The 23,168-nt window shown below is 39.3% G+C and overlaps 1 protein-coding gene across 2 annotated transcripts in view; it reads right to left on the bottom strand.

Annotated features, from left to right (window-relative positions):
* Ranbp17 (RAN binding protein 17) overlaps positions 1-23,168 on the bottom strand; it is a 321,777-nt gene that overhangs the window by 62,707 nt on the left and 235,902 nt on the right. For both annotated transcript variants that reach the window (XM_059270225.1, XM_059270226.1), the window contains 4 exons: positions 20,812-20,915; positions 15,162-15,250; positions 7,296-7,403; positions 4,726-4,808 (listed from right to left, as the gene is read on the bottom strand). In XM_059270225.1, the coding sequence (XP_059126208.1) occupies positions 4,726-4,808; positions 7,296-7,403; positions 15,162-15,250; positions 20,812-20,915 (384 nt within the window). The remainder of the gene's footprint in view (positions 1-4,725; positions 4,809-7,295; positions 7,404-15,161; positions 15,251-20,811; positions 20,916-23,168) is intronic.

The following is a 23,168-nucleotide window of genomic DNA, read 5'->3' as shown; positions in this document are numbered from 1 at the left end:
ATGTATGTCTGTGTGGGTCTATTACACATGAGTGCTCCATGCCTGTGTAGGCCAGAGAGGGTGCTGGATTCTCTCAACTGGGGTTACAGGTAGTTGTGTGGGTGCTGGGAACCAAAGTCTGGTCTTCGGGAAGAGCAGCAAGTGCCCTTGATCACTAAGCCAGCTCTCTAGTCCCATGGGGCTCTATTCTTATTTCTTCAAAAAATTCTGCCTTCCCTGACCCTTGAGTTTGAAGGAAAAAATCTCTTCCAGGCTTCTAGAGCAATCTGAATACTTTTCAAACATAACATAGAACACAGCATACTGTAATTCTTCATTAATCTGTTTGAATCTCTTTCCAGCCTTAAGTCTTTTAGGGAAGAATCTGTGTCCGTCCCTCCCCATCCCGTGTTTATCTTCTTATCCCTTGTAACTTACAGTATCACACAGTACATGCTCAATAAACTTTAGCTGCATGGATGAAGGAAGCCATTAGTATTTTGTTTTTCTTGTGTGCAAAGGAGATTTAGTCTAATACCTGTAGTTTCTTAGACTCACCATGGAGTAATCTTTAAGGCCTTTCTTTTGTAAGTTAGCTGGATTTTGGGGTCCTCAAGGCATAATCATCCTACTGCCTACACAAGACTTTTGGGAGCCTTACTATCTGCATGCTATACACAAAGCAAAGACTACTGCCCATAGCCTTTGATAGTCTGTTTCCAACAACTTATTTCCTGCTGGCATTTTACAAAATCTCTAAGTATTTCAAGACCAATGCAGCCTTCATCTATCTTCTTGTTAACACTTTAATGTAAATATATGACCACTTCCAATGCTGTATGCCAGGAATTATTCTCTTAATGGGAGACATCCTTTATAAACAAATCAGTTTGTGCAACTATGTAGCTGGGTTTTTCTGGCTAGGTCCCCTCTTCTGTTTTCTTTTTCTTTTTTTCCTGAGGAGCTTCTGTGGTACTTTTACAGACTTCCAGGGCTCTGTAAATCCCATTGAGTAAACCACTGGTTTGTTAGCTTGGTCACAAGGAGTAGCACTGGTTTGTATAAAACTTTACAAACTCAATTTATGAGTGTTAAAAAAGCATATGTTGCTTCAAGATGAAGATTCTTAAATTTTTTTTGAGATTCTATCTATCTGTCTGTCCATCCATCCATGTATGTGTATGGGTATCTTGCCTACTTGTATGTTTATGGACCACTTGAGTGTCTGGTGCGCATGGAGGCCAGAAGAGGGCATTGGATCACCTGGGAGTGGAGTTACAAATGATTTAGAGCTATGGGTGCTGGGAATTGAATCCAGGTTCTCTGCTGAGCCATCTCTCAGCTCAAGATGTAAATTTTTTCAGTGAAGAGAATAATCATAGTTTATTCCAGCTATTTTTAAAGTTTATTTATTTATTTATTTTTTTACAAGCCAAGCTTCCTAAAAATCAGCTACCAAAGGAAGGAACACAAGCAATTCTGTGCTGGCCAGCCTCATGAAAACCAGCAGTGTTTCTCCCCTCTGTGCGCTCTTCAGCCAACAGATGTCACTAAAGGTACCAGTACCCAGAGGCAACGGGAAAAGATTAAACAAATGGAAAGTGAGCATAAAAACATCCACTTCTTAAAACTGAGAAGTAGGTTTCCAGAGTAATAACATTTATTACACTGCATGCAACATTTTAACCAAAAATTTAGAGAAAGAAATTTCTTTTATTAAGTTGCTCAGGCTGAAGGATCATTGCACTAAGTTTTGAAATACATGTTCTTGAAGCAATTTAAAACTCATTAGAAATAATAGGCTAGGGCTAGTAGAAAATGTGGTAAAATTTAATCCTCATCCAAATGTTACCTGGGCTGTACAAACAGGAAATTGTTTTGTGCTACTGTGGCTAACCTCAGTGCTGACCCTGAGCTGTAACAGCAAGAGCAGCTGAGAGCTGAAGCAAAATTAAAAACTTACATCAAAGTATATCATGACAGAATGTAGATAAATAAAACAGCATATCAAAAGTATTATTTTTCTGCCAGTCTCACAGAGCAGTGAAGAAGAGATGGTCCATAAAATGTGTAATAAATCAGGTGTATTAAGCAATGAGCCCTCTCTAGTACCACCCCATTCCCGACTACCCAAACATTATCCAGGAGAGATGAAGCTCAAAGGGAGCTCAAAGAGGATGGGGACAGAGGCCCTTAGGTTCCCCTGTCCTTCACCTTGGATAACCCAACAAGCATTCCATGCGCTGTCACTCTTTCATCTTCCAGACTCCTAGATGGCAACCACGTGATCTCCCTCCAACAAGCATGCCAGACTCTCCAGAGGAAAAGCATGGCAAGAAAGTTATTTCAGACCTCAGAAGGCTGGAAGTCAGCATGGGATTCCATGGAGGATGGGGGACAGGCTTGCATTCTTCTATGTGAAGAGCGTGTGTTAAAGTCAATGGTAACACAGTTGGAGGTAAATTTTCCCACTTGGACCTTTGGTTTCCCTTAAGTTTTAGGATGAAAATCACTAAAACACATAGTGCTTGTCATAAACTTCTTAAATCTTCTCAAGAGCAGGAAGGGATATGAAAAATGACTGTCTATAGTCACACTGACTTCCAGTGAAATTCCAACCTGACCAACTGACAGCTACACAACACCTGGCAAGCTTCTTAATGCCAACAGCTTCAATTTCAGTTTTGTGTTACAGTAATCACAGTGGCTAGTATGGTAGTTACAGTAACTGTCTTCATCAGGGTTTCTAGTGCTGGGAAGAGACACCATGACCACAGCAACTCTTACAAAGGAAAACCTTTCATCGGGGCTGGCTTACAGTTTAGTTTCGGAGGTTTAGTCCATTATCATCATGGCAGGAAACATGGTGCGAGCAGACATGGTGCTGAAGAAGGAGCTGAGAGTTCTACAACTTGATTCACAGGCGACACAAGAGAGTGCCACACTGGGCATTGCTTGAACACATAAAACCTCACTCTAAGCTCACCCCTACAATAGCACACTTCCTCCAACAAGGCCGCACCTCCTAATGGTGCCAGAGTCTATAGGAGCCATACCTATTCAAACTACCACAGTAATCACACTGCTAACTGGTCTAAGGTCTTTCAGGACAGTATCTGACTCAATTCTTTACAACCACCTCCAGCTTATCCAAGGTCAGGGAACCAGCAATACCTGTTCTGAGGACTTGAGGAATGGATGATAAATGACTTAATAGAGCATTTGTTGGCGTTTGCATCCTTGATGATGATCCTTCTGACTGGGCTGAGATGGAATCTCAGTAGTTTTATCTGCATTTCCCTCATGGAAATACGTTGAATTTCGTTACGTTAAAAAAAAAAAAAAGGGTTGAATACGTTAAAAAAAAGGTTTGTGGTCCACTCCATAGGAGGGAATCCATGTCTAGTACTATATGCTCAGCCCCAAATCCATGACTGAACAGGTCTCAGGCCCCACTGTGGAATCTAATACCGCCGCTTTGCTGAACCAACCCAGCATCAAGTCATCTAGATACCATGCTTATACCTGCAGACAAAAGCTACTTACTAATCAGAGCAGCCTCTTCCTACAGTGAATGGAAGTGCCTGCAAAGATCCATGGCTTCGAAAAATGCTGAAGGTAAAGGGTGGCTGAAGGCTCTACCCTAAATAAGACATCTGCAGATAAAGGGTGGCTGAAGGCTCTACCCTAAATAAGACACCACCCCTTTAGGGCTCAGGGAACACACTGCAAAGAGGAGGCAGAAAGAACCAAAGAGCTGAAAGGGAGCGGGAAGGGCTGCAAATCACCATCTTGGAAGCATGACACGACCATGGCAATGTCATGAACTCACTGCAGCTGTGTGTGCTGGCGCTGGGTCCACAAAAGTCAGACCCTTAAAGTCAGCTATGGGTGGGGAAGGGATTCATGGAGCCTCCACTTACTATACGTCTACTGGAAACTAACTGATTCTGGGGGACGGGGCAGCGTTCAGTTGTCTCCACTGGTGGGTACAATGCCCACAAGCTCTGAAGCTTAGTTCTGAACCCAGCATCACACCACTTCTACAGGACACAAAACAAAATAAAAACTAACAAACATGGGCAAGAGTACTAAAAGGAAGGGGCTATCAGGGGAATATGGAGGGTCTGGAAAGACAGTGACCAGAATACAGTACATACATGTATGAAATTGTTAAATAAAAAAGAAATGAATGCTTATAACTCAAAAAAAGTCTCGACAAGAAAATTAATGAAGTTGTCTTAATTGGCAAGTGTTAGGGATAATGGTAGTTCTTAGGCTTAAATTGCTAAATAAATCGTAAAAAAATTTTAATGTGATTGACTAGAACAATCTTGACTCGGGAACTCTACTTCTAGTAGTACAGAACCAAAATGTACTATTTCTTGTAATCTTGTAATAAAACACTGACTGCCGTTTGCCAGGGTATTTCCTGACAAAGTTGTCTAAGAATTCATAGACCCAAGACAGCAAATTCCTTGATATAAAATTGAGAAATTATGAATACACTATAACTTTAAAAAGTCTACTGTATTTTTTACTACTGACATTGGAATTTTATCCCAAAGAAATGCATCAAGTTGGCCAGGATGTCATTACCTCTCACGCGTGATGCTTTCTGCACTATTACTCACCCCACAAATTCATACAGATACGGAGGTTCAGAAGAATGAAGCAGTGAACCTGCTTCCCTCCAGGAGCAGGTGAAGGTACCCTGCAGAGAGCAGTGTGTAAGGAGGTATTTACCATAAGTGCAAATCATTTTGCTTGCTTCTCTGAAGAGAAGAATTCCATTAGGAGAGGATACATCAAAATTCAAACGCTGAGACCTAAGAAACATAGCAAAAATCAGACTATTCCTGCAGATAAAGAAACCAAATATCAGCATGTCTAGCAATTTCATTTACAAGAAGCAGCTCAGTATCAATTATTCTATAAAGAGCCACTCCAATGGAACAGCTACTGATAAAATATGTACAATAATTTCTTCACTATTGGTTGATTCAAAGGGTTCATTTTTTAATTTATCAAAATAATAGCCTAATATTTTATATCACAGACCTCCTATCTTTTCTCCTTTCATGCAAAGTGGCTGATGGATAGTTTTTTAAAAACTATTAAGTTACAAACTTGCTATCTCCCACAGTGTAAATCATATCTTTAAAAAAATTCTAGAGTGACAGGAGATGCAGGATCTTTTAGTAATGCACAAATGGAAACTGGGTCATCTCACAAATATAATACATTTCAAATATACTACACAATACAGACCATAGTTTCCACTGTACACAGCTGAGCTAATAAGAAATAAATTCTACAAGTTCTGAGAAAAACTTTGTTTCCCTGGCTTCCCATAGGTGGAGAGCACTTTGAACAGAGTAAGGGATCCACAAGCCTTCTCATGTACTAGCTGCTTTTAGCACCTCCCTGGCCTCACTTGGCTCTGTCATGCTGCTATGCTTTCAAGATACAATGGAATGTCTTTAAACAATGTTGCAAGAAACAAAATAAAACAAAACACCAACTAATTGTCCAACAAACCAAAAAAAAAAAAACCTACCTCCCAAACCATAGGCAAAGCATTGCTAATGTTCTGTTTGCTAAGCAAATTGCTGCTTTTCAAAATTAGTTTACTATTAAGTACCATAATAACTGAATAGAAAATGCAAATATGTAATTCACACTAGATTCTAGAGAAATCTGTACATAGTATTTCATGAAATAAAAATTCCTTTTTTGTTTTTGGTTTTTCGAGACAGGGTTTTTCTGTGTAGCTTTGGAGCCTGCCCTGGAACTTGCTCTTTAGCCTAGGCTGGCCTCAAACTCACAGAGATCTGACTGCCTCTGCCTCCCAAGTGCTGGGATTAAAGTTGTGCATTACCACCACTGGAGAAATACAAATTCTTATATGGCATTGTTGAGTCATCTGTGCTATTATCTGCTATGGCAGACACAAAATGCTTTATAACACAGAAAATTATTTTTTCTATTAAATGCTATTTTGTAATGTATGTCTAATTAACAATTTTAATTATAAATAATCCTAATATTAAATATAAAGCCCATATTCTCTGAATGTTTAAGGTACTTGAGAAAAAACTAAAACAAAACAAAAACAAAAACTAAGCGCTTTCAAAAAAAGAAAATACATTTCTTTCACAAATCTTTGTCCATCTCTCATTTAAGAGAAAAAACTGAATTATTGCTGTGAACAACTCAGCAACACAGGGAAGCTGGGCTGCAACTCATATTCCTTCCCCGCCTGGCTGTCCGCGAGAGGCACTACGGAAACAGGATGGCCAGGTGACAGGTACCTGGTGCCAGGCCACATCCACAATGGCACATGTGAAAGAAGCAAACACAGGAGGTTGCTACAGTGCCCCACCCCTTTGCCAGATCGTGGTTAGTATTTATAAACGCAGCACTTTGCACAATCAGAAGGTCTGAGAAGTGTTGTGGCTGCAAATACATGTACCTAACACAGAAGGATGCTCAGAGGTAAGCAGAGACATCTTCACAGTTCCTGGGCAAACAATCATCTGCCAGTGAACTGCCCTGAGACTCAATTTCCTTACTCATAAAGTAAAACCTCTTGCTGGGGATGCTGTGAATGTGTTGCACTGATTGATTGATAAATAAAACGCTGATTGGCCAGTAGCCAGCCAGGAAGTATAGAGTAGGCAGGATAAGGAGAGAGGAGAATTCTGGGAGTTGGAAGGCTGAGTCAGGAGAAGCTGCCAGCCGCCGCCACCGCCATGAGAAGCAAGGTGTAAGGTACCAGTAAGCCACAAGCCATGTGGCAACTTATAGATTAATAGAAATGTGTTAATTTAAGATGTAAGATCTAGCTAGCAAGAAGCCTGCCACGGCCATACAGTTTGTAAGTAATATAAGTCTCTGTGTGTTTACTTGGGTCTGAGTGGGACTGGAGAAAACTCCAGCTACAACCTCTCAACTCAGAGATCACATTTCCTTATTTAAAATTCTACAGAATTTTAGCTAAGTAAAGAAGTACTTAAAATACACCCCCCCCCCGTCCATTTTGTGACTTTGAGTATTTTAAATAACAGTGGCTGTAGTCTTTCAACTTTCCCTATTTCCCAAAGTTTCTGTCTATGAAATATACTATTCATTCTTCATCTTTTTCAGACCCACACCCCTACAGTATATGGTAACTTTCTTCCTTTCAAAGCTCATGTCTGTTGCTATCACAGACCACTGTCTTGGACTCTTGCGAGACTCTGACAATCTCCAGCGAGCAGCTGCAAGCTCTGCAAACTGCACAGCTGTCGTCTGCGGACTGCACAGCTGCTTACCTGTTTTGCATCAGTTCTGCTAGAAGTTTTAAGATAGGAGTAGTACATGCTGGTTCTCCATACCATCGCTCAACAGCTCTCTGAAGAACTGGGAGATATGCTGGATACCTAGAAAGTCTGTTAAAGAATTTGGGGCAAAGAACCTGAAATGTCGCTTAGTGACAGGAAACCCAACTAACATGCACAAAGTCCTGGATACCATCTCCCCAAGTAACAACAAAACAAAAACTTATTACTGTAAATTAGTGGCATTTTAAAACAAGCAAGTAAACAAACAAAAATCCACATTTCTTTTGTTTCGTGGACAATGGCATTATATAAATTACTCTTTTTTAACTATACAGCTATACTTTTGGAGTAGTTACAAAGTTTGAACCTATTTGTCCCTATAAATTAAATTGTTTTATTCCTGATATTAGGTATAAGTCAAAGATATACTTTTAAATAGCATGTAAGTAATATGCTTAAAGAATTATGCTTAATGTTATAGGGAAGGAAAGTAAATTTAGCTAAGAGAAATAAAAATATATTTCAGTCATTATTTTTGGGGCTTCTGAGTATTATACTGAGAAAAAGACTTCTTACTATGAAAAGTTAAAAAACACAAAGCCTAGAGAAATAACAGTAAATATTACAGATCTACCCCTGCTTCAAGATCACCTACATCTGTCTTTTTCTTTTTAATTTAGTTGTTGACGTCTCTGTTTTGGTACCACTGGAGCTCCAAGAAACATCTGGGTTGTTTGTTACCCTGTATAAAGGATCTGACCTGCTATTAATGTGCCACCTTCTGGGCACCACATCACTTGTTAGCTCTGTAGATGGTGGTGGTTCCAACCTGCTCAATGCCACTGTTGCTAAGAGTAGCTCAACGTCCATGCAGGCATTCTTTCTCTCTCCAGGATCTTTCTATGACGTAGCTCTGGCTGTCCTAGAACTCATCAGTTAGACCAAGGTGGCTCTGAACTCACAGAGATCCACCTGCCTCTGCTTCCTGAGTGCAGGGATTAAAGGTGTGTGCCACCATGGCTGGCCTGCTAAGCACTCTTGTTAATACACATAATAATAATGAAAACCTGACCTATCTCTGCTGGCTTCACTTGGCCTCCTTCTTGGCAAATGCACAACATAGGATTAAAGCCTCAGACTAGAGCAGAAAAGCTTGATGGCACTGCCTTCACTTCCTGTTTTGCTAGGTCCCAAGTCTCTTTCCAAGTCACGTGTGTGCTTGTTTCAGATGAAAGTGATGAACTGGATCACCAGTTCTTTCTGTGTGGTGTGGATAGAGCTCTATGGTGAAAAACCTCAACATAACAACACTCACCTGCCCTATCACACACCCACCCACCCACCCACCGAATCACGTTCCTCATCAAGGCATAAAGGCTGTTCTGCCTCCAACCTCAACATTTCTGCCCTATGTACAGGTGGGCTTGTCCCAACTCCCTGCATGTTATGGGACTCCACTACTTGTGCCCATTTTCCTATATGCTGCTTCCCTCGGCCTCATCCTGTCTTCCAATAACCAGCTCATGTTCTACGTCTCTGGGATGTCTTCTCTATTTTTGTCAAAAGATACCAATCTCTTCTTCACCTATGCTCAATGGGCACTCCTGATCACATCCTCTGAGAATCAGGGCTGGCTGTCTGCACGACTTGCCTGTCCCATTAGCTTTGAAAGAGCTGAGATCCATGCTCCACAACCATCTCTTCCCTCATATTCCAAAACAGCTGCCAATGATTCCTGAAAGCCTTTCCCAGCATCACTCTACCTGCTAGCCTATCTGGGTGGGAGGAGGCCTAGGTACGACTCTGCTGGCCCTACCGCAGAACCTATCTCTCCATTCCAAGTGCTATGAGTGCAGAAACCAGGGTCGTCTCCTATGTACAGGCTCAGTACAACGCAGGCCGCAGTATTTGCCGTTGTAAACCTACAAAGGAGCTAGAGCCTACGTGGATAGAAGTGTGTCTTCACTGTTTAAACAGCACTTCATGCTGAGCTTTAAGAAGCCACTTCTACAATAGTGAAAATAAGCCCTCCACAGCCTAGAGTGTTGGGCCCCTACAAGTGGGACAGCAGCAGTTTCCCAGGAGAGACAGTATGCTCAGGCTGCATCCCCCAAAACAGTTTCCATAACAAGTATTTGCGAAGCCCTCCTCAAATGTACTGTTTTAGTCTCTCCAGAGATACCAGTGAACAAAACCACTAGGAAAATGCCTTCCCTTATGGGATTTATATCCTAATAATCAGGAAGTAAAGTAAATATACATGCTAGAAAATACCACAAAGGAAAAGGGCAGGGAGTGAAGACAGGAAGCGAGTGGGTATGTTTAAGTGAAGAGTCAGTTGGATGAAAATGATAAAAATAAAAACTACTGTTTGATCCTCAGAACCTATATGATAGAAAGAGTGAGTTGTATTCTGATGTCTATATATGTACTGTGATGTGTGTACGCATACATACACACACACACACACACACGCACGCACGCACGCACGCACGCACGCACGCACAAAACAAAAACAAAAACCCCCTAACTTGACCAGAAATTTGATCTGAACTGTCAGATAGTTTACTGTTTCTGTCTAAGTACTAGGAAAGCTGTTATTGTTTAATAGACACTAGATACTACATACTATGAACTGTGTTAAGGACCAGGGATCTAGAAAGAAGACATAGTTTTTATCATACTTCATCAGAGTGGCAGGTGTGTAAAGGATGCTCTCCTAGTTTGGGAAAGAGATAGCTTAAGCACAAACTCTGGGATCATCAGGAAACAGACACAAAGTTCCAAATCTAAGAGCACTGGAGGCCCACATAGTCCACCTTGCAAACAACTCTAAAGACAGAGCACCAGGGTTTTTTAGAGCATGCTGTATTCACACTGGGATAAGACCAGGGGATATGAGGGGATGCTCTCTTTTCTGTGTGGAATGAGAGCAGTGACAATTCTAATATGCTTCTGACAGAGGTGACTGCCACAGAGAAAATGAGTGATTATTGGAAAGCAGAGCAGAGGTCTACTAAGCAGGGAGGTTAAAAGGGCTTTGGAGTGAGAGTGCCAGGCTCAGATTACAGAGTGAGAATCAAAACCCAAGTTTAATTTTCCAGTGGCCTGGTGAGGACTACATATATGTGGGCAGGAGGAAGAGAAGAGGAGCCCTTAGGTAGAAGGGGCCTCGATCTAATTTCTTTCACCTAGATCTTCTCAATGAACACCAAAGGTCTGCATTAGACAAATGAAAAGAATCCAAGGCACTAATGGTGACATCAGCAGACAGGATGCTGAGTATGAGAAAGCGGCAAGCATCAGCTTTACTTCCACCCATGTGTCCTCCCAGTAAACCACCCAGTCATCATTAGTTTCTAGGGACTGCACCACAAAGAAAAGTAGTAAGGATAAAAACCACAACTGTTTTCTTTGTAGATTTAATAGTAGAAAAAGTGATCTATGTAATTTTTAAAAAGCGTGAAAGAAAATAAAAAGGGCCAGCATGATCGCTCACCGGGTAAAGGTGCTTCTGCTGCAACTGATGACTTGAACTTAATACTCAGGACCCTGTGGTGTAGGAAAGAACTAATTCCCACAGGCTGTCCTCTAACTTCCATTTGTGTGTGCTGTGGCACGAGCATGCATGTGCACACGCGCGCGCACACACACACACAAAATAAATAAAATGAACATAATTAGGAAAGATGAGAAAGCATTGTAATACATAAAACAACGTGAGTTTTTTTTCATTAAACTGTTAGGGAATCAGGGTTTGAGGCTGTGGTCTAGACTAGAAAGAGTCTAGCAGTTCAGAGGCTATCTTAAGGTACTCCAGGAACATGCCAATGTCTTTGCTGTATCCATGAGGGACATGTGCTGTGTGACACCTTTCCTCTCTCCTGGCTGGTAACCTATCTTTTCAAGCTTATTGTGACTTTTGGTTTCCTGGGAAACTTCTCCCATTTTGCCTAAAATAACTGTCAATTTTTCACAAATGTTCATGTGATCCTTTACACATGTCTTTGTTATAACACATATGCACTTAGTTGGTCAACAAGGGTTCCTTTTGCATGCTTACTTAATCGCAAACTTCTAAAGAGCAGAAATTTATTCTTGTATTTCTTATGCATAAACCCCCCATTCCCAAGAATGCTGGCTCAATGGTGGCTTGTTTAGGTTTTGTTTCTTCTCCTGTTTAACTTGTTTCACATACAATGCCAACTACTTTCTAACTGAGATATATTTCTGATTATGTTGATCCATCAAAGTCATCAGAACTTATTCTACAGGTTCCATGCTGCCTGTACAACATGGGTAAACATTCTGGAGTCTGACAGTCAAGGGTCCCAGACAACCTGTTTCTCTAACCATGAGGTAAGCCATGTCCTAATGAAGCATCGTTATTACCCCTCAAGTGATGATCACCTGAAACAGTCTCTTCTTAACTTTCTAGGGTCCAGTCTTACTTGACCTAGCAAGAGTTAGATGATAGGGTCACCTTTACAGGGCCTTCCTGATGCCCAGATAAATGACATCTCTTCCCTGTCTGTGTTCTTGTTATGGCATCTACAGCTTCCTCTGTTGTTGTAAGTCAGTCACACACAGGACTCGTTTGAACTAAAAAGTTTATCTGAGGTAAGAATTCTGTGTCAGTAACCTAACCTATACTGTTCTTAGAACCAAGCACACCGTGCCACGGAAGCTCACTTTGCTGATTAAGGAAGCAAGTATGAGTCCTTTGTTAATTGTTTTAGGAAAAGAAGTGACAGTGGAGACAGTTATTTGTACCAGACATTTCAGTAGGACCTTTACATAACTACACCATCACAACAATTCTTACAAGGAACTACGAGATGGAGATTATTAGCCCTGTCTCATGGAACTGTGTCTGAGAGACTCAAAGTAATGTACCCAAGACCCACAGGTCGTGAAATGGTAAAACCAAGGCTAGAGTTTAAGACTGTCTTATTAGGGAGCTCGTGTTCTTCTGCATCTCCCATAGTCTTGCTTTGGGTTTGTGTATGTGCTTATGATGTTAATAAACAGCACTGACTGCCTGTGTGAACTCACAACATCATGAAAATCAGAGTGCATGGAAATGATACATTTGCTTATTTTTTCAGTTTCCCTCGGGACTCTTGACACCTTAATCTAAGTATAGCCTGGGAAAGGTTTAAATAATGTCTTTCAATGCACTCTAAGGTAGTTTTCTTATTGTTGCATTCTTACTTTAGGGGCAAAGGTATAAATGAATGATTTCTTGCTGAATTCTCTAGTCACGGGAAAATTATCAAGATGGTTGCTGTGTGGTTTCAGGCCATTTAGTTTTGGAAGGATGGAGTGATAAGCAATGCAGTTTGTGTAACAGCTAATGCAGTCAGTGTTCATAGAGATGCTTCTGAATTAAATAGCTAAACACTAAAATAGCATTTTATCAAACAATCATCATAAATAAAGTGTATTTTGACTTTACGATGACATGTGCTCTTACAGGAATGTTTCTTCTGCAAGCTAAGGATTGCATAACAAATTAAGAACACACATCTATGTGGATAAGAGGCAAATAAACTTTCCCCAGCAGTAATGTGGGAATCATCACTGACGGCTTGACATATCAATATTTCAGGAAGAATAAATGACTTTCATATCCGCATTTTTAAAAAATCATATACTTATTCATTTTTACATTACTTGAATACTTTGGAAAGAATCTGTACTTTATCACCTGAAACTGTTAAAAGTATTTCAAAATATTTTAATAAAGCTTTTTGAATGATCAAATAATGTAACTTTTAAACAAATTTTACTATTATTATAAATATTTGCTCTTCATCCCTTGCCCAAAGGAAAACTATAAATCTTGTCTCAACTGAATGAACACCATTTATCATATTCATTTTGTTGTCAATACAATTATGAAAAGCCTTTGGCCTTTTCCCAAGGAAGCTGATTTGCTACTGAAACTCAATTATTATAAGCAAGGCCAGTAGCAAGCCACTGCATCTGGCAGTGTAGCACAGCTTGCCGTTTAAGTGACATCTTGCCCTTTGCTCCTGACCCCAATAACTTCAACATCTATGGTCAAATGGAAGAGATACTGGTTTCTAGTTCAAAACAAAACACCGCATCCCAAGATTTTCCGTTTCTGCCATCTGCTGGACAAATGCTGAAATGGAAACCAGATTATATTGACACAGGAGGGAGTTTCTGACCTTGGCTCTTCTTAGAACTGGTAAACAGGAAAAAAACCCATTAACTGTTGGACAGGCTGGCTTTAGAGCCTGTTTTCAAGTGAATTAGCAATTTTTCATACCAAAATTAGGCTTTTATGATTTTCCAAATAAATGAAAGTTTTGATTTTGGAAATGGGTGTATAGAGAAATAAAACGGTCATATGTATCTGGTCTATCCTTAGTAGATTAAATTAAGACTTTCTAATGATTAAATTTATAACCTCTGGACACATACATTATATGAATAAGTCATGTAGTTGAGTCTTCAGGGCCATGAAAAAATCTTATCTGTATGATCTCTAAGAAAATAAATGAGGAAGTAGGTTTCCATAGCAACTAAAACCATAAGTCACTAATACTCTACTAACATTAGTGTTTAAAAATTTTCATAATGTGTGGTGATCTAAAATATGCTCAGATCTGTTATGTTTCGGGCCATAACTATGGCACAGTCACTGTACATTGCTTTTAAGATGTTCCCTTTACAAAATATAAAGAAAGTTAGTATAAGAAAGACTTAAATAAAGCAAGAGAGAAATAGTACCCCTCAAATGTAAATTAAGTTGGGCATGTTACAGGTCTGTAATCTCAATACTTAGGTGGCTGAGGCAGGGAGACCAGGAGATTAAGTTCATCCTTGGTTCCATGTCAAGTCTGAGGTCAACCTGGGCTACACGAAACACTGTTTCAAGAAAGCAAGCCATAAAATAAAACAAGTCAGTTTGCTTTAAAGTAGAGTTTTCTTAGGTGCTGCTGGTTTGAAATATAAAGGGCATGAAGCTATCATACTTCAATGACTTGTATAAACAGTCATCTCCTGTTAGGATCAAAGATGACTTAGAGTACTAGTAACATGTTAAAAATGTTTATGGTCATTGTGTGTGTGTCAGACATCAGACAGAATGTTTACTTATCTTAGTGGCCACAGTAAGCCAGGATACTAGACTGTCTCCTTTGCTGGATGATGACATCAAGTCTCCAAGAAATAGAATGATTTGTTGAGGTTTACACAGTAATTGAAGAGCTAGGATTTCAAACCTCATCTGTCTCTTTTTATTCTTATGTGATGAAGCATTTCTATATAGGGATTCCCCTCCTCCCATCTATACCATGGTTTAGTAATGGTAAATTCAAATTTTATAGCAAATGACAAATCCTGGACATTTATCCCCACCACCTTCATGACTGTTAACATCCTCATCAGATGGCCAACTGTAGCATTTTGAGTAAAATCTTGAAAAGATAAACTAACCTTCTCAGCCCTGCTAATTGAGATGGAACAGAGACTTCAAAGTCTCCTCAGAAAATACCACATGGTACAAATCACTGATCACAAGTACAGATATTAGCTACATGATGCCTGCAGCCCCAACATAAACAATCATTTGAGGGAAGTGATTTTTAAGTTGTCAATATTTAATGGTATTTATCAAAAAAGTGACCTCTTTGAGCTGGGTCTCGAAATGCTGTGCTCAGTTATCTGCACTGCTGCCACTGTGCTGTAATTTTTAGCTGATTACACATTAGTTCATTTAGCTTTGTTTCCTCTTCCCTACTGTGCCACACTATTAAACGAAAGAGAGGGGCCTGGCATCCCTCTGTGCACAGAGCTGGTATTGTCACAGTGTAATAAGGATACATCCAGTCAAACAGCATGGTGTAGCTGGTCTTTGTGTTCAGTGCAAAGGCAATGCCTCGAAGATCTCTTGCCAGCCCGATCAACATACGCTGTCAGTGGGAAAGAGACACAGTAATTGATTTTCACGTTAGCGCAGAGCAGATGGAGTAATAATCAGGCAATAATGACCACATATCTGATTCTGATTCATTAGCTAAAATGTCTCGCTCAGATCCCTTTCCATAGAAAACCATAGACTCTTTAATAAACAGACCATCAATCTGCTGACCAACTCCACTTTGCTTCTTATAAATTGAGCTAATTCTTAATTCCAGGAGCACAGAAACATTGAGACGCAATATATGTTTTATCTGAATACTGCCAAATTAAAAAAAAAAAACAAAAAAAACCAGGACTCATAATTTCACAAGAGATATATAGTCTAGACATTATTTAATAACAAATCTCAACCAACTGGCTTGACTAAAATCAATCTCACTATACAATTTAGTCTGCCCTAGAAACTCACTGGCATTTAAAGACCCCAAAGAAAAGTTGCAATAACTCAGGACAAGAGGTGACCTACTGCATTATGATATACTCAGAAAGGAAGCCATATTGTTCAAGTTAGTGAATGATGTAAGGAAAAAAGTTCTGTATTTAATGTCATAAGACTCTGAAATTGAACTCTTTGTTTAATTCTTAAAGGCAAGGCAGTTTACCCATTAGTTTCCTCATCTATCAAAGGGGCTAATTATAATTATGGCCATTCTATAGACCTGCTATGAGAAATCCGTTTGTGTGCAAAAATGCCTAGGAATAGCTTGACAAATAGTAAGTGTGGTTCACAAATGGTTTTAGAAGGGAGAGGGGGAAGCCATACCAAACCTCCTTGACATGAATAAAAAAGATCTGACTCATACTCTGGACTCTTAATTAAGCTGTCCTTAGGATGATGATTGGGAAGAGAAAAGAAAACCCGTGAACAGATGCTAGAATGTCAGAACAAAGAGCACGAATAAACATAATTGCCCAACAAGGAGGTGGGATTGCTGAGATATGCAACTGTGATTTCTGAATATACTGCTTCAGTAGAAATGGTAAGCCAGAAGATAGTCTCAGGATCTCTACAGATTGACTTTGGTAATGAATAGAAATCTGTCTAGTAAGATGCCTAAGTTATCAAGTAGGCAATGAATTTTGACCATCTTAATTATGGAGGACATTTCAAAGGAACAAATTATAGTAAGCAGTCAGACATTCTGCTCCTCCTCCCTAACAGGCAACTCAATGTACCTGGATGTTGTCCAGGGGACTACTCAATTTCTATTTCTAACAGTTTACAGAATGATGGGAACCCAAAGTTCTGAATCTGAAAACTAATTTCATTTTTTTCTGCTTAAAAAGACTCATTTAGTGTTCTCCCATAACATCATCAGCTTCTGCTCTTCTACAGTCACCAGGCAGGCTCCTCACAATTACCTCATGTTACTGCTACTTTTTAAAATTGCTTATTATTCAGTTTTTTTCACCAGTTAGAACTAGTTAGTCTCTTTCTCAGCTTCCTTCCTTCTTTGCAGCCTCCAGAACAAAATCTGCCGTCCATGAAGTGCCCTCTGAATACTGGCATTCTGGCTGCCGTCTATGCTGTCCTATGGATTCTACTTGGCTTTGCCATCTATTACAGCACTTTTTAAAAATTCTATTTTTATGTACACTTATACAGGCTACTCCAGGTAATTTTGAGTTTCCATATACATATAAGATATCCATTATTCAATTCTAAATTAGTGAATAAGAACCATGAATTTTACTTTATTCTTTGTACAAAGGGCTTTTCATAAAATGTCATCATACAAAAGGTTAATTTTTATTTGGTCAGACTTCCTTCCTTGAAGGTACCAAGTTGATATAAATGCTCTAATTAAGCAAACCTATGGTCTTTTTAATACAGTAAAATGTGGCCATAAAATTCTACTAATGTTTTACTTTTGGAAAGTGTTACTTCAGAGCAGAGATAGCATATAACAAACTAAGCGTAAGTTTTAGATAGATTCACTCTAGCTATAAAGTGTAATGTTAATGTAAGAAACAGATTCATTATATTAAACACTTCACTATAAGGTGAAGCAGTCCTCTCAGGGCAGCATAGAGTCTACACACATACATAAACAACTCTACAGGAGAATTTTCTCAATACTCAGCTCTGGTATGAAACAGACAGCCTTAACCAGGAGCTCACACTAGCTAGCAAATAACCCCGAATCTTGGGGGTGGGGGGCAGATCTAAAAGGTGATGAGTTCTAATAATTTTCTTGCGGTGCATTTGAGGAGTGGGGTAGGTCTAGTGATCTACTCCTATGGACTCCCTTTTGGAGAGTTCAAGAAGAAACTGCTGAGAGCTTCAGTCCGCGGCATGGTGAACAGTTGTCTGTGTGCCAAGTGTGAGACGGATGGGCTGGGAAACAGCTGAAACGCAGCTCCTTCCACCCTGACCCCCAAACAGGGTTTCTAATGGGAAGTCTGACAGACCCTTTACTGTAGTGGTACTACTGGGGCAGCTATAATATTATCCTCATAATTCTACTATATAATAACAACAAAGAAAAAGAAGGTGAAGGGTCATTGTGCTTTGTCTTTAGAATTAAGATGGCTGTCTTCATCCTTACAGCATACTCTTAATTCTGGAGACACATCTTAATAACCTCTAAATAGTTCCAACAAAAGAGCCGTGTCAGAGGAATGAGCAGGCCCCAAGGTGTTTCAACTGGAGTGTTTTCATCTGCCTTTATTGCTCTATCCCTCTCCAGAATTAAGGCAATAACCTGTGATAAATTATTCAGGAACTGCTACAGGGATCAAAGCAAAATCATTCTGTTAAAGTGCTGTTTGCAACATTTGGCACTTAGTGCGAAAACTTTTAATGTGCGCATGCTGAAAATCAAGGATTTTAAATAATTTAACACCGGGGAGTTTTTACGAAGGGACTAAAGATAGCAGGTTCCTATTTAACTGCTCCTCTTCCTCTGAGAAGTTTTTCATTCATTTTCCTTAAAACCCGTGACGTCATGGCTGAATTGAAAAATATGCATGGGCTAGAGTAACAGCACACTATATTTTAATATGGATAAAAGGATGGGGGGGTGGGAAGCATGAAACATTTTGAAATAATACTCCGGAATCAGGATTTGTTGTTGTTGTTGTTTTGTTTTGTTTCTTTCTTTCCCTGTGACTTTGGAGAAAGAAAAACCGAAAACAAAACAAAACAAAATCTCAAGACAAAAATTCAACATTCTCTTCAATTTTATTAGGACTAAGTAAGGAAAACAAAGTTATAAATAAGGGCTTTTCAGCATTTCTTTCCCTCACAGTATCTCAGTTTGGCACCATAGGTCCTAAACTCTGCATTTGAAAAGTATCTATAAATAGGGATTTAGATGACCCGGTAAGGGCTGCAAATTAAATGAATTTGGCAGTCCTGAAGCATTTTCATAAAGATATTTTAACAACATCACCTCCTGTGGATTGGAATACTAAATACTTTATTAGAGGACAAAACAGAACTGTTTTTATCTTTAGTACTTGCAAAATGAATACCTGAGAGCACCTTTGTATGTATTATTTATTCACCAGGATAGAAAAATAGCCTTAACCTAATAAATTACATTTAAGAGCATTAATGCAAAAGTTTTGTTTACGATAAAGCAACAGATTTCGTTCCTTATTGGTAGCTTTAAGCACCAAGTTTTCTTCATACAAATTAGACAGATGGTGCTTACAGTAGAATTTACTAAAGGTCTGTCACAACAAATGCAGCCAAGCTGCATATTTAATCACTGCAGAATCTTGTCTACCTGCAGCTGCCAACTGCTAATCCAATTTCCCTGATAAATGTGGCAAGAGACACGATCAGCAATAAAGAGCATCTAACTCCATTTTCCTGCAGGGCGTCTTTTGATGAACATTTAGGACGGAAGCACGGAGTGCACTGTGTGGCCTTGGTTCGTGGCAGCTGCATGCATTCTGAGGCACAGTTCTCAGGTTACTCACTTAATTCTGCTACTATCATTACGTTGCTATTGATCTCAGTAGCTGTTGCCTACACAGCATTACTCTAGATGAAGCTGAATCAGGCAGTTATCATGCATCAAACTTGCTCAAAAGCCTGGAGATTTCCCCTTAATTACTTGTGATTTTATTTGCAAATACCGTTAAAGTGTAATCAAGCAGTCACTTTCCAGGGTCGTTAAGAACTTGCTAGTTTAGGGATATATCACTGGAACTCCATTAAAAATGACTCTATGAAGATGGTTTCTATCAAACTAGATGGAATTACATCCAAACAGGCTTGGAATATAATGAAATCTTCAAATGAGACAAATGTAATTTTTATAAAGATGGCAGTTTTTAACCTCACCAAATCTTTTTGGTAAGGGGCAGCAAGGGCTACTTAAAAGCTGCAAAGATTCTGTTGGTCAGAAGCATTTGGAGACATCTAAAAAATATAGTTAGTTTGGCTAGGAACTGACAAAGAATTCAGGAACACCATATAAACAAAGAAAAACTAAGATCTCACTTTTTAAAATTTCATGACTATGTTATCTTGATAAGCATATAGTTCAAGAACTTTATTTTAAACTAAAAGGTATAGCATGTGGGTAATTATTTTGTTCACAGAAGAATTGTCTAAATATCAGTAACAGCCACCTTTTTCTAATTGGTTTCATGGTATTTGTGTGCATGTATATGAGAGAAAGGATAAGAGAGGGAGGGAGGGAGGGGACGAGGAGAAGAGACGCCATGAAAAGATGGTTCACATTTCAACCTATTTCAAATGACAATAACACGTGACTAGGGCATCACCAACAAGGGTACCTACTTCTCTGGAGTGTCTTTATTATTCTTAAAAATAATAATCAGTACCAATCTATTTACTATAGCTCCAATGCAGTGTAATTTCAGGAGACACTATTCCTGTTTGGCAAAGCTCCTGCTTCCCATCCCCCACGTTAAAATATGGGGCTGTTCCGTCACAAACAGCTTGCTACACTTAAGGATTTTACTAATAAAACATAATGTTGTCTTAGATATTATGACTGTTGCCACAGCTGAACTGACTTGTCAAATCAATCCTAATATGGCTCCCACAGGCACATAAAGCCTTATTTAGCTATCAGTTATCCTAATCACTTTGTTCAGTTTAAGAATGCAACACTTCAAGACTGGATCCTATTTATACACATATGCCTAGCCATTTAATAAAGTCTTGATTTATATAAATTCTTGTTTAAAAAATCTTCAGAGATGTAGGGTTTTAGCATGTGTGCATGTCTCTATATGGGTATGCTGAAACACACAGAGCAGGGTGAATGGGAGGGAGCAATGTTTAAAGTGGTTTGTCCACGAGAACTGTGCTATCATAGTCAGTGTGCATTGCTGGAGACAAATCTGCACCATCTAACCTTGAACTGACTGTCCTAAGCCAGTCACTGACCTCACAGTTCATTTGCATCCGAAACTAGAAAAGTGCTTACATTAAAGCACGTCTCACAAACATATTACTTAGAAATGTGGGCCCGAGACATATGTATATAAATATACAAGAAACTTCTCTGGTGTTAGGCACTGAGAAAGAATACTTGTCCTTCTTCATGTCTGGAAACAAACTCACCTTCACTTCTTCTTGTTTAAAGTTGTTGTTGAATATTTGCAAAACTGTTTCAAAAGAGACTGTGAGAGGCAGCATAAAATTCTCAAATTCATCCTCATCTTCACCTACAGAAGAAACAAAAGGGTTGCTATGGTTTAAAATGCATGCTAATGTACATCAGCCTCAACACTGAGCGCTTCATTCAGGTTTAGAAATGTTCCTGTGAAGAGGTCAGCCTGCATCCCATCCATGCCACAACTGGTGCTTTGGCTCATTGAACATTCTAGTTTTTCTCTGTCCTTTACACCAAATGAAACAGCAACATTACTCAACAGCCATTTCACCCCTATCTTTTTACTGGCTCTTAACTGACTCATGCCCAGGCATTTCCACCCATCTTTACTTCCTGGGGCCCCCAGAGTTTCCCTACTTTCAAACATTCTCTCCTTTTCCTTTTTTCTCTTTTGGTGCCAAGGCCCCAAAGGGCTCACAGACTCAAGTGCTCAGATAGTCTAAGTTATTATTTTCTTTTATTTATATTCTTTAAAATATTAGCTTATGGGGGCTGGAGAGATAACTGCCTCAGTAATTAAGAGCACTTGCTGCTCTTATAGAGGATCTGAGTTCTGCTCCCAACACCGACATCAGGCAGCTCACAACTGCCTCTAATTCTAGCTCCATGGGATCCAACACCCTCTTCTGGGGGCACACACTCTCAAATACACACACATACATAAATACAAACAAATCTTTAAAAATTAACTTATTAATAAATGACAAAAGGATGAGGTCCCCTCATGGTTCATTTAGATTTCAATTGTTCTCCCCGGAACACTTCCTGTTCATTACGGACAAGAGTAAAAAGAGGTATTACCTATTAATTTTTCATATAAAGGTAGACCTATATTTTCCTTAAGAATTCTGTCAAAACAGAATCCTCACACACTAATAATACACATACTATTCTTTTCAAAATTGGTTTCTCTGAAATTAGATTGGACTCTGGTTCATCTTATGCCACAGGGAACCATTTACTAATGAAACAACAGAAAAAGCTTATATGTCTTGCTGAAAGTGCCACTTAGAAGAGAACTATATGGTTCAGACCTTCTGATTTCTGAGCTATTAGTGGTTTTAAAATACAGCATCTGATAGTAAACAACTTCAGAGAAGAGACTAGTGGTCCTCAATGGTTGATACTTGCCCTAGAAGCAGGACCATTACCTGGGGCTTATGACATGCCAACTTCTAGGTTCCAATCCAGACCTACTCTACTGCATCAGAATCTCTGGGGGCAGAGAACAGCAACTGTTTTAGCAAGCTTTCCAGATGATTCAGACGCCTGTCAACTTTAGAGAAACTGATGTACTCATCCTTATACAGATGATGAAGTCCAAGGACACACACACACACACACACAATCAATAGTGGAGTTTTTGACTCTTCAGTGGTGGCTGATTTGGTTGACCCTCATCTTTTATGATTTCCCTCTCCTCTTAAAACCTATATAATTTGTCTTTAGATCCAACAGAATGGAGAACACAAAAAGATGCCAAAAGTCAATCAATCTTTCTTGGTGTTCTAGTCACAGGTTAAGATCTTAGGTAAAGACTAAGGCAGGCCAATTTATAATCTCTGCTCTATCAAGTGGCTATGTGACCATATCATTCTTCATATCCAGCACTGTTTGCTACAGAAGTTATTTTCAAGGCTTGCATCCAAAGATGTCATCTAAAGATGGCTACTCCCTTCCCAGACATTACATACAAGAACTTCATCTCCTTCCTGTGTCTGTTGTATGTCCCCCTTATTTTTAATTACACATTTAATAATACCAGCAATACTGTAGCCACTTACATGATACCATCACCATTTGATCAAGGCCTCCATGCACTGAAGGAGAAGAAATTTATAATGTGCATATGTAAATTTTTAACTACTAAGCCTACACTGGCCACTATCTTGGGCTTAGCCTCGGTGTGCTGCCATAGTGTGCTACTGTTTTCCTGTGATGGGTGATTATGCAGGGCTCTACAGTACACAGATTCAGGAATCTGACTTTTACCAAAAATTATTTAACCTTGGGTATTTTACTAATCACTAAATCTCAGCTTCCTCATCTACAAAATAAAGATAAAACTATCTATCTTTAAGGTTTCTGTAAAGATTAAATGTTAAAATACATGAAAAATAGATGTTTCATATATACTATGACTTATAGTATATAAGTACTAGTATTGCAGTATTAGCTCCGAAAACAGTGCCTTCTGTTACTAGGAAGGTACTATGTTTGAATGAAAAACAGTTGTTCAACAAGTTTCCAAAGTCTTGGGTCTGGTCTGATTAAAAGTCCAAGCCTAGCTGGGCGGTGGTGGCGC

The sequence above is a fragment of the Peromyscus eremicus genome, chromosome 8a (assembly GCF_949786415.1).
Source record: "Peromyscus eremicus chromosome 8a, PerEre_H2_v1, whole genome shotgun sequence".
In the NCBI taxonomy this organism is placed as follows: domain Eukaryota; kingdom Metazoa; phylum Chordata; class Mammalia; order Rodentia; family Cricetidae; genus Peromyscus; species Peromyscus eremicus.
The sequence above is the reverse complement of the archived record's forward strand: the minus strand, read 5'-3'. Positions and strand labels throughout refer to the sequence as shown.